Source organism: Lepidochelys kempii, chromosome 26, assembly GCF_965140265.1.
Source record: "Lepidochelys kempii isolate rLepKem1 chromosome 26, rLepKem1.hap2, whole genome shotgun sequence".
Lineage (NCBI taxonomy): Eukaryota > Metazoa > Chordata > Testudines > Cheloniidae > Lepidochelys > Lepidochelys kempii.
The window spans coordinates 6,581,716-6,598,845 of NC_133281.1; the positions used below are offsets into that span (position 1 = coordinate 6,581,716).

The 17,130-nt window shown below is 49.3% G+C and overlaps 1 protein-coding gene across 3 annotated transcripts in view; it reads right to left on the reverse strand.

Annotated features, from left to right (window-relative positions):
* Nucleotides 1–17,130, reverse strand: part of LOC140903521 (tumor necrosis factor receptor superfamily member 10A-like) — a 20,356-nt gene continuing 3,226 nt past the window's right edge. The window contains exons 2-10 of one of the 3 annotated variants that reach the window (XM_073324907.1): nt 11,333–11,471; nt 8,986–9,117; nt 6,851–6,965; nt 6,547–6,635; nt 6,197–6,307; nt 5,471–5,502; nt 4,219–4,428; nt 2,767–2,839; nt 1–1,823 (exon numbers count right to left, since the gene is read on the reverse strand). In XM_073324907.1, the coding sequence (XP_073181008.1) occupies nt 1,534–1,823; nt 2,767–2,839; nt 4,219–4,428; nt 5,471–5,502; nt 6,197–6,307; nt 6,547–6,635; nt 6,851–6,965; nt 8,986–9,117; nt 11,333–11,471 (1,191 nt within the window). In that variant the 3' untranslated portion in view covers nt 1–1,533. The other 2 variants (XM_073324906.1, XM_073324908.1) reach the window with 2 other exon arrangements.

Below are 17,130 nucleotides of genomic sequence, written 5' to 3' on the forward strand. Positions count from 1 at the left end.
TTGTCGCATATAAAAACTTTATTCTTCCTTCATACAAGTCATGTATAAAAACTGGAAATACTTAAAAATCCTGGCTGGGCCAGAGCTCTGTATAAACAACTACCACACACAGGAAAAAGGAAAAAAAAATATCCTATTTTTATATTACCTTTTAAGTTAATTTACATTTAAAATTCCTAATAAATACATAAATATGGCACCTACTCTTGCTTCTTGTTTTAAGCACAGCTTTAAAAAAACCCAGGGAGGGATCGTGTCAGGGAAGGGAAGGGGAGGGTAATTTTGACATTCAAGCATGAGTAGCCTCTCTCTTTTCCATGAGATACTGGACGTGAGGAAGTGCAGCTTAGACAGCCGTCATGCTGAGCTACCAAGGGCTGACGTGGTGGATAGCGGCGACCGGCCAGCAGGTGCCAGTCTGGCTTGTTGGAGGGCTGGATGGTCGCCCCTTGCAGTCAAGTTCAGCCAGTTCAGTAACTGCAGGTAATTCCAACAGCCAATAAAATTGTCCCTGAACTATGCACAAAAGATAATTGGACTGGCGTCCGGACTGGCGTCCCCATGCATCTGATAGGGGAGAAAGACTGAACTTCACAACCCCTTGTGAAGTTGGGCAGTGCTATTATCCCCACTATTCAGAAGGAGAATGGAGGCACAGAGGACTTGCCCAAGGTCCCACATGAAATCTGTGGCAGAGCAAGGATGTGAACCCAGGTCTCCCAAGTAGTATCCTAACCACTGAGCCATCATTCCTCTCTGCTGGGATTCAGCATCTTCTAAAAGACAACAAAACCCCCCTGGATCACAGTTTCAGTACCAATAGGGTAGATAGTTATTTGCTCCTCATTCCAGTAGAGTCCTCAGGTTTTAGGTGCTAGATGCTCTAACCCCTACAGCAAATAAAACTGGTATCTACAGCTAAAATATACAGTGGGTAACAAATGACCCAGGAACCAGTTAAAACCTGCCTGCCACAGATGGAGGTAGAAGCTCTGGCCAGCTGGCTGAGGCTTGTCAAGTTTTCTAGAAGGCTGAAGCATCCAGCAGCAGCGGCAGGAGGTATAACATTTAGTCAGAGCTTTCAGAGGGAGCCCTGAATGACAAACACACCAGCTTTGCCAGTTGCAGCTGCCGATAGCCAAGTCCCTGCAGCTGGAAAGAGCCAGGCGATGCCAATACCCACCGGGGTAAGATTCCACTGGTGCTCCACAATAATGTCTTAGCAGACTCATTGCAACAGGAATGTTACAAGGAAATCCCAGCCTGGATGTCTCACAGTAACTTAAATTCTGTCATTCAGAGGAAGAACCTGGGGTTTGTTCAACAGCTTTGGCAGCATCACACTCTTCCTAGAGAGCTTGCAAGGCTCTTGTGTCTCTAGAAGACAACCAACTCCCCCAGCCCAGCTGGTATCTATCAAGGATGCCTTACTCGGGAGCAGCCCAGGGGAATCTTTGGGCAAGGGGTATCCAGGATTTCAGAGGCATTTGTGGTTATGGCTTGGAGAGAAGCAAGGCAATCCCACCCTGTTGTTCAGTTTAATTCTTCTTCCTCATAAAGGCCAATAAGCTTGGAGCAGATAATGTCTGCGACGCCCCGGAGATCAATCTTGTCTAGTGTCTCCAGTAGGTGGTTGACAGAGGCCCCTATGCCGGCTTTGTTCAGCCAGGTGCATAACATCTGGTAATGTGGCTCCTGTGAGTACTTGTCGCTCCTCTCCGCAATCTCAATCTCGTTTTCCGAGAGGAGGAGGGCTCTCCCAAACCGTCTCCAGTCCTTGAAGGGCACTTCTTGAGTGAAGATGTCGAAGGAGCACCGCAAAGCTGAGGGAAAGAGCCAGGGCACAAACACCCCATGAGAACAGGGTAGAGAGAGTATAATGCATTTCCAGTGTCCCTAGCAACCTACCCATCTCTTCTGGTAGCTTCCATATCCCATCACACTACACTAGGCCAGCTACTCCTATATGCCCCATCAGACTCTGGATGTAACTCTACCCATACTCATTGTGCAATATTATCCCACGGGAGAAGCAGGGAGATTTCTTCCTGACCCCACCTCACCCTGGTAATCAGATCATGCCCTGAAGCATGGGGATAATTCACTTTTGTTGCTATTAACTGTGTTAACGGGCTAACCCTATCCCTTTTAAAGGAAACAGTTATTTGCCTCAGACTATACAAAATGCCAGTCACCCTCCTTATTCTCCCTCCCCCCACCCCCCTTCTTCACAGCCACATGGGGAATAGGCCGCCCGGAAGATCACTGGGACATGGATTTTGGACCCCAGACAGTTATCCCTGAGCTATAGCACAATCAGGAACACACAGGGAAAGGATGATCCCCACTAAGGTTCCCTTTTTCCTCCAGGGATCCTTTGTCTGCCAGGGCAAGGTGACTTTTATCCAGAGCTAAGGGAGGTTGTGTCAGCCACTCTTCAAGAAACGGCCTCTCCCATGAAGGGAAAGTTAATAGAAGACTTGTCTCCTAAGTTTCTCTGACCAAAAAAATTGCAAGTTCCCCTTTCTATTCTTTCCTCCCCTCCCTGTTTTATGCAAAGAAGGGGGAGAAATCAAACCAAAACCCAAAATGACAGTTTGTTTAGATTTCAGCTAAAAAAAATTAAGTGACAAATAACTTTTGTGCTAAAGTATTTTGACCAGCCCTGTTTTCAGCTACTGGGGAGGGGGAGTGCAGTGACGCTCAGAATGCACCCACTGGGGCTACAACACATCCCATGGAGGCCCAAAGCCCTAGAACACTTACTCTCTATTGGGTCCTTTCCTCTCCCTGGAACCAGTTTCCTCCTCCCGCTCGCCATTTGAGATGCTGGGTTTCTCTGCAACACACGGAAAGACGACAACACATCTCCATTACCCTAGGCAACAGGTTGACACACGGAAAGATCCCTATGGGGCAGGTCGGAGCACAACTGTCTGAGCCTCTGGGCAGAGCTGCTCTTGATTTCCAGGATCTCCTCCATCCCATGGTTACTGGGCTGGATTCTCAGATCGAAGCCCCCAGCAACCTGTAATGCAGTGCACACTGATGTTACCAGCTACCAGTAACCACCAGCAAAAGGGGGACTTTCCTCTTCTTTCTGGCTGATGCTGAGTCATGCAGGGGTTTTTATGCCGAATAGTCTGCCTTTGCTGCAAGACCCTTCAGTTGAAACTACTGTACAAGGATCATCTGAACGTGCTGAGCAGTGATATGCTGGGACCCCTAACCTGGGGTATGGGGAACAGCCCTGCCACTCCACAAGAGGAGGAAAAAAGCCATGACCCTGCTCATGACCCAGGGTATCTGTGCACAGTGTTCAGCACCCCAGGGTTACAAGGCTTCTGCTCAGCCTGGGATATTGTTAAGTGCTGCAGGAAGCAGACCCTGCAGTTCTTCCACATGCCACAAGAGACCAGGCCTGGCTGGGAGATCCTGCATTGCTAACCCTCATTACTCCCTTCCCTGGCCAGGAGCACTAGATCGGCCAGTCCCACAGGGAAAGGATGGGGCTTGGAGACTGAAATCACTTTATCAGTAGACTCATGCTAGGGCACTGTGGCCACAGGCACCTTGTCCCCCCAGTGGCAAAGACTGAACTTGTGATCTTCAGCTCTCAAGAAGCTGCTTGGTTAGAAGATGGAGGGGATGGCATGATAGAATAGCCTAATTTTGGCAATTGACTACTAGTGCTAAATGATCTTTGACTACTAGTGGTAAATAGGCCCAATGGCCTGTGATGGGACGTTAGATGGGGTGGGATCTGAGTTACTACAGAGAATTCTTTCCTGGGTATCTGGCTGGTGAGTCTTGGCCACGTGCTCAGGGTTTAGCTGATTACCATATTTGGGGGTCGGGAAGGAATTTTCTTCCAGGGCAGATTGGCAGAGGCCTTGGGTGTTTTCTGCCTTCCTCTGCAGCATGGGGCACAGGTCACTTGCTGGAGGATTCTCTGCACCTTGAAGTCTTTTAATCACAATTTGAGGACTTCAATAGCTCAGACATCAGCTAGGGGTTTGTTACAGGAGTGGGTGGGTGAGATTCCGTGACCTGCGTTGAGCAGGAGGTTGGACTAGACGATCATAACAGTCCCTTCTGACCTTAAAGTCTATGTTTCTAAGAGAAACTTGCACCAGTCAGACGTTAAAAAGGGACGGAGATCTACCCGATTAAGTCTTAGGATCTAGTACATGCAGTAAGGGCACATCAGTAAGTTACCTCCTGCTTGGGGGCACTGGCTGCTGCAGACAGAGCCGTAGTCTCACATTGGCTATCCTTCCTTACAGCTTCTTTGTGGCCTGATACAGCCAGCAACCCATGCTGGGATTCCTGATCTAACTGCTCATTCCGTATGTTGTCCTGAGTTCCTAGCCTCACTCGAGCGCAGTTCCTCAGTGGTGACAGGATGTGAGCCTTCGTTAAGGAAAACTAAAAAGAAAAAGAAAAAAAAAAAAAAAGACTCTCTGAAACCAGCACTACCAGGTCTGGAGGTATAAAATTCCAAAGGATCAGGACTGTAGAGAGGCCTATTGAAGGGTTACTTCAGAAGAAGCAGATTTCAGAAGCTACCGTAAGTTAGAGATGGATCCAACCCCCCCACCCCCAGATCTGGATTCTGAGCACCCAAGTTTGGTGGAGGGTTGGAATGTGGTTCCAGAGCTTAACTATGAAATATTGGCCAACCTGAGAATCTCTAATCCAGAGGTGGGGTCCCAACCCACCCTGCATTTCTGCTAGGGCAGGTAGAATCTAAACTCCCCTCTGATACTAAACCAGGCTGTCCACCCGTGACAGATTTACAGCTTGAAGAGGCCTGCTTTCCAACCTGGGTGCAGCCAAATTCTCAGACGACCAACGGGCAGGAGTTCAGATCCATACCCCAGGCCTCGCACTCCCTTCCTGGCACCCTCCCCAGCTAATCTAACCCCTAATTTTCTCATTGCCACATCTCCACTCACAACACAAGAACAAGAGTGCTATAGGACAAACACCCCCCCTCACAACGAGAGGCTTGCGAAGTCAACAGCCCGCTGCGTTTGTGCCTGCGATGGGGGGTTCCAGGGAAGAAGGGGAGGGGGATCATGCAAACAAGGGATCAGCTACCTCACAGAGGCCAAGTTGAAAGTGGGGGAAGGGGGGAGAGAAAAAAACCCTCCCTGGCCAGAGATTGCCTTGAGTCACACAACTGCTTGAGTCCTTGCATTTCCACAGTCCCCACCCCCTAGCTAGGAGAGCTTCTGACCCAACGCCCCTCCCTTTCCAACAGTGAAGGAAAAGGAGCCGCCACCCACCCTGTGCTCTTGGAAACCCTGTGGTAGCAGCTTCCTTACTTGGACCTATGCAGATCCCATGGGAACCGACGAGGCTCATGCTTTCTGGTTACAGGCAGATCTTTGAAAGCCCAGTAGGTAGTGAGTGACAGAGAATGAATGAATGAATGTGTGTGTGTAAAAATCAGACTCACCCTCACCTTGAAGCTGGCTGATTTCTTTCTAGGATCACCTGGAAAAGAAACAGGATCCAATTAACAGCTTTCCCCCCTTCCCCCTGACTCTCCTGTCTTTCCCTTGCACAGGCTCCGTGTGCAGAAGGAGGTGGCAGAGGGAGGTGGCATGCAGCCAAGCCTGAGCAGAGTCATTCCTGCCCCACAGTCAAGCCATTTGAGTTCTGTTTAGCTGCTACAACCCAACCACAAGACCCACAACTGGCTAAGCCACCCTCCCCATTACACTAGGGGCAGTGGTTCTCAACCTATTTACCATCGTGGGCCGCAGCTCTCTGTGTTAGGTGGGCCGCATCCACACACTCTCTCACACACACACACACACACCCTCCCCGAGGAGGTCACGCGGGCCACAGCTGTGTGCTGATTAGACCCCAAGCAGCCGGCAGGTTGAGAACAAAGGGCCAGGCTAGGGCCTGGCCACGCCACAATTAAAGTTGAAAAAAACCTCTGTTCAAAGCTGATAGTTCTTCCCCCAAAGTGCTCCAAGATCCACATGCACCATCAGATAGTCCTGAAGGCGGACATGCCAGCAGAGGGGAAGGGGCAGAGTTTGTGGGGTCCCAAGATACAGGCCCCCCAAAACACAGGTGTGTTCTTAAAAAACTTTGCAGTGAGTCACTTTTCACTGCCAGGATTCAATGTACAACCTTCCCTGTGTCAGACGACCCCCGCCCTATGAGCATCTCTTACCTCCAGAAGACGAGTTGCGACTGTAAAAACACCACAGCAAGACTGCAAGCAGGATCATGAATATGAGGAGTGGTGCTACAATCCCAACTGCTGTCCAGCCTGTAATGCCATCTGAATGAGAAGAAACGGGGCCTGAGAAAGCACTCACGAAAAACAGCCAGATTCTCCTCTCAGCCAGCAATTCCAGTGAAGTCACTTCTTATTCACAGCACTGAGTGAAAAGAAGCAGGCCCAGGGAGTCTGAACGCCGACCTTTCTCCTTCAAGTACAGCACCAAGTTAAACATGAACTCCCACTGCTTGTGCAGGCATCTCCCCTCAACACCCACTCCGATAACCCTCTGCCCTTACCTGCCGCAGGAGGAGGGCCTGTGGGATGCGCACACTGGATGTCACTTTGCGGCATGCAGGAACTGACCTGCACTTCTCCTTCAGGACACCTGGGAAAAAGACAAGAATGGATCAGAACGAGGGAGGCCGGCCAGCCAGGGGCAGGGCAAGTCACAGAATTCCCCACAACGGAGTTAAGGGCAAGCCTACAGAGCAGGGTCATCAGATGCTTCTGCTTCAGCGCGGATGACTCACCCACCTCCCACAGCCGGGGTCAGGTATTTCCCCCGCTTCCTCCCCAACTCAGCACACCAGCAGCTCTGACCTGGGTCTGCACCTCTGGCATATTTCACAGGGATGGTCTGGAGAGCAGAAGGTTCCATTCTTGCAAGTACACTGTGTGTTCTTGCTGCTGTTGCACTGACTCAGCTGCACCTCATCTGGAGAGCACAGGAAAGAACTCGGTTAGAGCACCACCTCACCCAAGCCCACAGAGCATGCAACATCCGTGTAATGAGCAAGAAGGGCTTTTCTTGCACTAATGGGTCTGACGAGGTAAGGCTGTTACCTCGGTTTCAACTGAGGAGCTCAGATCCTTCTTGCTGGGGCTAGAGATCCTGACTGCTCTACAGACAAGATCCTGCGTCACATTTCCTTAGCATAGCAATTTACCCAGAATTCTTTGCCAAAGTCTCCTCCCTCCGTCACTCCTGTAGGAGGCGCTGGTTGATTGCATCCATACACCCAAGAGCGGACAGCCGTTCTCCCACTTGTAAATAAGGTAGGCAAAATTCAGGTTTCCTTGTCCTCCCCTCCCCCCGCCAAATATAAAATTTGACAGATATCCATGTTGAGTTTTAAGCATTTTCTATTTGAATTATTATAGCCGTGGGAAATCATTGGGGAGGAACGTCAGGCAATTAAATGACAGTGAGATTCTGTAACTGCTAAAAAACACTGTCAACATCCCATGTCAAAATATAAAAAAGTAAATATCCTTAAGCCAAACTCTCGTAAGTTCTCAAGCAGCATTTCGCTTACTTTGCCCATCTGTAAATTTCAGTCATCATCAAAGGAAATATTTGTCAGGGTGTACATATGTGAACTTGATATTTACCAATAAAAGTCTAATCCTTCCAGCCTACTCGTAAAGCATACATTGCATCTCCACCCACAGCGTCTTGTCCATATGGAAGATAGCCTACAACTGCTGCCCGATGACAGTTAGTACTACACTAACTCAAGTAGCAAAGGTCTGTGCTGCAGAGCTCAGTCTTCAATTCAAGCCTTGACAATTGCCCAGTTTGTTATATTTTATAGAGATAATGGGATAAATCCAGCCCTGGCATATGCAGGTACAATGGAGTCAATGGTGCTGCACCTGCTTATGCCTGCTCTGTTGTCCAAAAGCCGAACACTAATCCTGCTATAATAGACCAGCAGGAGGTGCTGTGCATCTGCCCATCACTCAGTAACTTTTAGCCCCTCTAATACAAGATGCTCTCGGCCAAACTCTTGTTGAGGTTCAACAAGGGCAAGTGCAGAGTCCTGCACTTAGGACGGAAGAATCCAATGCACCGCTACAGACTAGGGACCGAATGGCTCGGTAGAAGTTCTGCAGAGAAGGACCTAGGGGTTACAGTGGACGAGAAGCTGGATATGAGCCAACAGTGTGCCCTTGTTTCCAAGAAGGCCAATGGCATTTTGGGCTGTATAAGTAGGGGCATTGCCAGCAGATCGAGGGACGTGATCGTTTCCCTCTATTCGACATTGGTGAGGCCTCATCTGGAGTACTGTGTCCAGTTTTGGGCCCCACACTGCAAGAAGGATGTGGAAAAACTGGAAAACGTCCAGCGGAGGGCAACAAAAATGATTAGTTTCAGAGTAACAGCCGTGTTAGTCTGTATTTGCAAAAAGAAAAGGAGTACTTGTGGCACCTTAGAGACTAACCAATTTATTTGAGCATGAGCTTTCGTGAGCTACAGAAGTGAGCTGTAGCTCACGAAAGTTCATGCTCAAATAAATTGGTTAGTCTCTAAGGTGCCACAAGTACTCCTTTTCTTTTTAAAAACGATTAGGGGGCTGGAACACATGACTTATGAGGAGAGGCTGAGGGAACTGGGATTGTTTAGTCTGCGGAAGAGAAGAATGAGGGGGGATTTGATAGCTGCTTTCAACTACCTGAAAGGGGGTTCCACAGAGGATAGATCTAGACTGTTCTCAGTGGTAGCTGATGACAGAACAAGGAGTATTGGTCTCAAGTTGCAGTGCTATTATATATTATTATTATTATAGTTGCAGTTGTAGGTTATTGTGCTAGGCGCTGTACGAACAGAACCAGCCACCTGTCCCTGGCCCACAGAGTTTACAATCCCTCCATCGTTTGTATGGTGAACTGAGTACAGTGAAAAACTGCCCCCGGAGGAGCGGAGGACCTCAGCATCTATTTTTCCTCAGTACCTTTTCTGCAGACACGACAAGTCAGGCACTTGGAAAGCGCATTGGGGTACTCTGTGAATTCAGCTCCTTCTTTACACCGAGAGCACTTCCCGCTAGTGTTTGAGGTAACACAGTGCTCTTCAACGTGGAAACCTGCAGGGAAGGAGGAGGAGATATGTGAAGGGAGACAGATACAGGACTAAGAGTACACAGGTGGCATTTCCATGAATAAAGGGCTAGACCTGCATTCACTGAAATCAAAAGTTGGCAAACTCAGAACTGATAACAGGAAACACTTCCCACATAATGGGTAATTAGACTGTGGAACTCTCCGACACAGGAAGTTAAGGCCAAGAACTTGGCAAGGTTCAAAAAGGAATTTACATGGATATCCTAATAAATAATTAGGATAACCTAGGATTACAATGATGTTGGAAGTGATATTAAATCTCCTGCTTCAGGGTTTAAGCCAATCTATAACTCCTGAAGACCAGCAGGAGACTAAGTCTACCTCCTGCAGGGGTGTAATGAGATGACCATAGGAGTGTCTTGAGACCGTTGTATTTAATGTTCTGACTTATCCGTATGTCAGAGCCAGCTCCCAAAAGCAGGTAACATTTCAAAAAAAAAAAAAAATTGCTATTTTGAGGTGACCCAGACTATGTGGGCCCTTGGACTAGCCCTCAAGGTCAATAGAGGTTCTAGATATGCACATCTGGCTTGCTGGGTTGGAGGGCCTACAGACTCTGGAACAACAGGGAAAGGGATGGGGAATTAATGCAAAATCTCAGAGCGGATTATGCAACTAGCCAGCCCTATGAGGAGGCTAGTGTGACCTGATGTCCTGCTTATATCAGGACTCTCCCAATATTAGAGGCTGTGTCTTCTATAGGACCCTCTTCCCACCTCCACTCAAACCTATTCTGCTAGCCTAAATACAATTTTGACTAATATCAGTGTTTATTTCAATTTGTACAGCTTTGGGAAGTTATGGGTGGTCAGGCAATAATCCTTTAGTGACAGATGTTAGATTCAAAACGTTAAATATTTATAACTGCTAAACAAAACAGCCAACACCCTGTGTCAAAATATACAATGTAAACATCCTGAAATTCAAACGCTACGTTCCCAAACAGCATTTTTCTTACTTTTGTGTATCTGTGATTTTCAATCAATGGGATTTTGTGTTTGGGGGTATAAGGTGAAAACATTTACCTGTTTAAAAAAAACCAAAAAAACAAACCAAAAAACCCACTAATCCTTCTAATCCTACACATGACCACCCACCCACCCACACCCCCTGGGGGAAAGGGCAGTGACCTTTTTGCAGGAGGCTGGGAGACAAAGCAGGAGTTTGAGATATAAGGAGCCAGTTTGAACTGACAGGGGGACCTTCATTTTGACTCAGATAGACAGGACCTTTTGCACTGTGGAAGGGGTGGAACTGCCAGGGTCTCCATAAGACTGATCTGGGAGGGTGTTACTGGGAAAGCATTTAGATGCTTTTATTGTTTTATATGTTCTCAGAGAGCCTTTTTATCATTAAGTAAACGTACTCTAGAAGAGCTACTTGGTCATTATAACAACCACCACGCATAGCCCTTGGAGAGAAACCAAGGCCGCAGGGTCTGGACATTCATCAGGATAAGAGCAAGGGGCCTGCAAGTCTAAGCCCCTAGTCAGGAGGGAGAGGGGCGTGGATCCCTGCTCACAGAGAGATGATGGTTAGAGGTCTGGGACCCAAGAGGCATTCCTGCAGCAGACCACAGAGTGGGAGCCGGGGGCAAAGGGGCAGCCACTCTAGAACAGACATGGGCATCTTACACCCTGTGCAGCATCCGGAGCCAACCATGGTCAGAGAGAGGATTCTGTGCTAGAGGGACGCTGGTGTGATCCAGTCTAGCAATTCCTATGGTGCTACTGCAGGCGAGTGAGCACCAGTGAAGCAATGAGATAGAGATTGCTACCTACTCAGAGGCGACTGGTAACCCCACTGCTCTGGTATCCTGGGGAGGTGGGAGGGATGGACATGGACACAGAGACCCAGTGGCACATGCACCAAGCACAACTGGAGCAGGCAGCATAATTGCAATGGAAACTCACAGCCCCATGTACACCTAGGACGGGGCAGTGGGTGGAGAATGCGATGCCCCCTACAGGACGGTGAAGGAGCGGGGAAGAGCTGGAGAGCAAAGTCCCTCCTTATATCCCCAGGATGGGGACAGAGCAGGGCTGGATAGCAAAGGCCCAGGACACAGCAGGCAGCTGCAGGACGGCAGAGTTTCCTAGTTATCCCCAGAGCAGAGATAGTGCAGGCAGGTGAGCAGAAGAGAGGGGAGCAGACAAGGCAGCTCTGGGAGCATCATACCTGCAGGGCACTTTCTGCAAAGATGATCTTCGTGTTTGTAGAACTCAGAGTCCTCCGTGCTGCGACTCAAAGCTATGGGGATCAACTGGTGCCCCTCTGGATCCTGGGCCAGCGAGACACTTGCTGACTTGGCTCCGTGCTATAAAAGTAGATTTAAAGACACAGAGGGTCAGTTGAGTTTGGGTGGCTGATTTGCTGAAGCCACAGCATCTGGCTGAAGACTGGAATGCTGGGAAGCATGGCCTGGGGGAGGGGGGCGCATGCGGCAGGAAAGAGCTGCATGGTGGTCGAGACTGGGAGATACTCAAAGGGGAAGAAAAAAAAAAAGATGCGGACAAAGGACTGGGAGTAAGGACTCCTGGGTTGTAGTCCCAGCTCTGCTACTGAGCGGTCTTGGGCACTTCATTTCCCCCTCTCTATGCTCAGGTTTCTTCAGGGAAGAAGAGAGGCCCTCAACCCCCTGGAGAGGTTAATAAAGGTTTCCTGGGATCCCCAGATGTAAGGGCGCAGGATTATCAACATTTCCCTGTAACGGGTCTCTCCCACCTGTATCTGGTGCTTGTGAACAAACAGTCAATTGTGGTGGGATTGAGGTGCTGGAGGAGGAAGGGGAGCACACGCAAAAACAGCATCGCCACCCCACCCACCCCCCCCGATGCTAAAAGTTTGCCAGCTATGCCACAAGCAGGCTCAGAGTGACTCAAGCTTCAACCTCACAGTTTGTGAGGAGGCCAGAGCTCTCAATGAACAGCCTTGAACATGAGGTAACCTTGCGTTATTCCCCTTAATCTGGTCTAAAAGATCAGGAAATCCATGGCCTGTTTTTATCTGCTCCAGTCATTACTCATTTATAGGAGGATGTTGCATCAGACCTCAACTTCTAGAGGTCAGATTGGAGTTAATGTGGACACACCCTGGATTTATCTTGGGCCAAAATACCAGCCCCACGCGACAGTGCAGCCAGCCCCTCTGCAGGAAAACCACATTGTTGCACCTTTCACCAGAGCATCTTTACAGAGGCAGGCACTGTTATCTACCCCCACATGTAGATGTGGGGAAACTGAGGCACAGAAGTTATTCTGTGCCTGACTTGTGACCTTCAGCAATAGAATATGGCTTTCCCCAACTTCCAGCACAAGCCAGATGGCCCAACAAATCTGGGGAAAGCTCCCTTGCTGTGGCAAGACAGGAATCCAAGAGGCTCCCAGAAGCTACTGGGACTCGTCTTCTCTCAGGACACTCCACAAGAAAAGCTTTTTTCCAGGGGGTCTCCTCTCCATGGCCACTTGCCGCCCCCCTCTCATCTGCCCCTCCCCACTAGTTCCCACTTTTATTCACACCGGGACAAAAGTATCAGATTGCAACCTTCCTTAAACTCCCCTGCCACCCCATACACACTCCTTACAAGGGAGGGAGGGAGAGAGAAAGGGAAGGGACAAGAGATGGAGAAACAGACAATGGGATGTCAGGGATGCAAGGGATAGCTCAGTGGTTTGAGCATTGGCCTGCTAAACCCAGGGTTGTGAGTTCAATCCTTAAGAGGGCTGTTTGAGATCTGGAGCAAAAATTGGGGATTGGCCCTGCTTTGAGCAGGGGGTTGGACTAGATGACCTCCTGAGGTCCCTTCCAATCCCGATAGTCTACGATTTAGAGTCTCTACCCCCTACAAATCAGCCTGGTGCGACTGCAGAAGCAAGTACGGGATGAAGGAGGATGTGGTCATTCCCAAACAGGATGAGCTGGGGGGGAAAAAGAAGATCTCCTTAGATTCTTCTGCTGGAGGCACAGCTCAGATACGGCCACCTCCCCCACACCCCGCACTAAATTTATGTAGGGAACAGTGGAGACAATCCAGTAGCACTTTCTGCATTCCACAGGCCTTCATCATCCCTCCACCAAACTAAGCTTCCACTCCCTTCCTCTCTTTCTAACCAAAAGAGACCATGTTTTCCCTCCCACCCCAGTCTCTGGCACCACCTGGGCTAGTCCTTCCTCACTCATCCCAATCTTTCTAGGCCAGTTGGAAAGAACACAGGTTGTTGTTTTTTAAAAGCAGAAAGGAAAAAGTTCCCTGAGGGAGCCAGAAGCAGCTTAAAAAAAAAAAAATCTCTGCAGGAAACAAGGTTCGAAACAATTAAAATGCACTTGACATTAAATAACTGTACAGATCCGAGCTGTGTAAACTTCTCCCAACCCCCTCAACACACTTTTACTGGGGAGGGTGTGAGCTAGGTAACTGGCTGCAGCTGGTTTCACGCAATGGTGCTCCCTGAACCTAGGATGACTCAGATCCGTAAACATTCTTCAGGCCAGCCCCCATTCCATAGCAAGCGCAAACTTCTGTTTGTTCTTTGCAGCATCAGGGCTGCACTTTCAAGTACACATCAGCAGCCAGGGGAGACTCTCTCGTGTTTTCTTCAAGCACACAGATCTTTTGCTGGATGGACAGAGTGAAATTCACCCCTGGTTTCCCCTCCCCATTATCCCAGAGCCACAGCCATCCCCTGGTTAAACAGTAGCTTTGGGTCAAAGCTTGAGATGGAGGAAACTCCAGAGCCCTGCAATAGAGGAAATTCCTTATCCTCGATTACTCCAGTACAATCCCATCAACCCAAGGCATCACATCACAGCCATCTGTGGCAATGCACTGACATTTTAGCTGCATTCATCAACCCCACAGATCCCGAGGTGCTTCAAGAACACCCCCCTCCCCGATCCAGGATTGCATCACGCACTTCTACAATGAGAGGTGGCTGCTACAACTCAACACAGGTTAGGGCAGGAGGTAAGGATACCGCATGGCCCTGAAACTGGGGGTGAGATATTGGGATGGAAGTACGCCAGAACTTCCTGAGCCGCCAGATCTTTGAGGCTCACGCAGCGAGGACACGCATGACAAGAGCGCCAACCCCTAAAAAACAAATTTGCTCACCCTACCATCACATGCCACCCGACAGAACTCCCAGCCTCTGGAGAGTAAGAGCCAGAGCCTCCCACATGGCTGCCTGCTAGCGAGGAGCGGGTGAGGGGCAGTGTCTCTATACAGCTAGGGAGGTTACAAACCCCCTCACCCTGCTGGTATGTGGATGTAACTAGGGGTGCGCGCACCAGCTTGTATCGGCTGAGTTACTGCACCCACCAGGAGCTGCCTGCACTCTTCCATTCCTCCCACAAGCTCCCTGCATGCCACCCACTCCGCAACTCCCCTTGCCAGGGATTTTTATGTGCTCCCACCCATGGCAGATGCTCTGTGCGTATGCCATTCCCCACACACACACGCACCACTTTTCCCTATGCTAAGGGCTCAGTGCACCCCCACACCATGGTTCCCCAGTTTTCCCCCCTGCCAGGGGTTCTATATAGCCCCACACAAGGGTCCTAGTTCTCCCCCTCTGCTGGGGCCACATCCCCATACCTCCCCTTATTTGTCTGGGAGATTGTAACCTACTGACACCCTGAATGACTCAGTTGGAAGGAGGAGCAGGAGTATTACGCCAGAAGGCGTTAATGGGGCCATTTGATCTAGACCAGAGGATTCTCAAATTTCATTGCACCGGGATCCCCTTCTGACAACAAAAGTTACTACATGACCCCAGAAGCGGGGACTGAAGCCTGAGCCCACCCAAACGCTACTGCCCAGGGCAGGGGGACCAAAGCCCAAGGGCTTCAGCCCTAGACAGGGGGCCTGTAACCTGAGCCCTGCTGCCCAGGACTGAAGTCCTCAGGCTTCAGCCCCAGTCTCTCAGCAAGTCTAAGCCAGCCTTTGCGACCCCATTAAATGGGGTCCCGACCCACAGCTTGAGAACTGCGGATCTAGACGATTGCAGAGGTGCTTAAAGTTATAGCTGCACCACTCAGATGGCAAGGGGCCCACTCCCCCTCCCAATTAATATGATTCTGGCCCTTGAGACCAAAAACATTCCTGGAAATTTTAGAATTGATCAGATGCCATGTTCCACAGTGATTGTGAGAGACACAAATAGACAAACACAGAAGTGCCATCAAATTGAACACAAGGCATTTACAACTTGACCAGCAATCCACATATCCACTCAAATTACCCACAGGTAATGAAGTCTGCTTTCACCTCTCAGTAATAAACCCTGTCTAACCTGCAATTAGCCACTATCAACTCCAACTCTAACAAAAACAGCTTCATCTGTAGCTTAGGCAGGTCTCAATAAACACAAGACTTGAAACTCACCAAGCAAGGGAGCAAATAGAAGCTCACCAGAACGTTCTTAACATGAGAGAACGTTATCAGCAGACACCCAATGGCAGCACCTTACATCAGTCACCCCAAAGACAGCTCCTGGCTATTCCCTTCAAAAGGATAAAAATTTAAACTGAGAAGCCCTGAGTGATCTTCAGAGGGCATGTTTTACATAAAGCCTCAGCCCCCTATGGTTGGGACATATCCCGTTTAGAAGCTTGGAATCGGACACAAACGATGAAGAGACTTGCCCAAGATCACATAAGATATCTATATTGCATTGTAAACTGTAGTCTGTCGGACCCGAGCTCATGGACTCGGTGTTTCTCAGTCTATGGCCGAGCATCGGCACTGCATTATAAACCTGGGCTTACAATTGCTAGATCCAGGTCTGACAGCCCTACTAATGACCCCCACTGCACCACGCTGACCCTCTGACTTGGGTCCGTGGCTTGAGTTGTGTCCACACTGCAAAATGATAGGGCTTGGACCCAAATCACAGTGGGACTTGGGATCAGCCCCAGACCCCCAAGATAGGTTCTAGGAGCTGGGTCCTGAGTGTTTGCTGACCCGTCCCCACACACAATCGGACTTGGAAGAGGCTCAGAGCTGAGTCTATAGACCTATCCATAATTCATCTGTGGCAGAATCTGGAATATAACCTTGTCTCAACCCTGTGTTTTAACCGTAAGACCTTCCTTCTTCTCTAACCCCTTCCCACCCAGTACACACACCAAGGACTGACTGAATTGGTCCCTCCAGCTCAGGGTTAAGACACATTGGTGGGGTGAAGGTCACGTGGCTATATCCCTCATCCGCTGAGAAAACCTGTCACATCCCTTTCCAGGAGCCTAATCCCCATTCCACTGAAGTCAGTGGGATCCTTTCTCAGCCTTCAGCAAAGCTGGCTGAGCCTTTGAGGCCCGTACAGCATTTTCTCGAACACGGCCTTCATCCAGGCAGTAAACTCAGGCCCCTATTGGGCCACCGAAGGCACAGGTTTGCCAGCAAGAGTCCTCTACTGAGCTCAAAGCTAAAACACACGAGGCTCGTGCCATACAGCCAGGGAAGGCTTTTTGAGATGAAAACAGGAAACGTAAATCAGTCACCAGTGATGAGATTGATGTTCTTAAAATTACTCACCCTAGTAATATTAATACATAGCTGTCTGCAGAGGCGACCCCTCCCAGATAAGAGATATTTTTAAGAGGCAAGCCTGGAGAAGAGAGCATAATTCTCCCGCCAGAAGACAGGCCTGGGCAGTTATAGTCCATCATGCAGACTGCTATTTAGTGCAGTACGAGTCCCTTATAGCGAGAAATTCACACCTCCCCGCCATGCACAGAGCTACAGCAAGGCCTGGGCACCACTTAAATGGTGCCGGCTGGCCACGCAGGAATGAATTTCACCAACAGCAACCTCCAATAGCCCCTAACACAGTTCAGGAGAATGAAAGTGACATTAGTACAAGTGAAGGTGCATCCGATGAAGTGGGCTGTAGCTCACGAAAGCTTATGCTCAAATAAATGGGTTGGTCTCTAAGGTGCCCCGAGTCCTCCTGTTCTTTTTGCGGATACAGACTAAC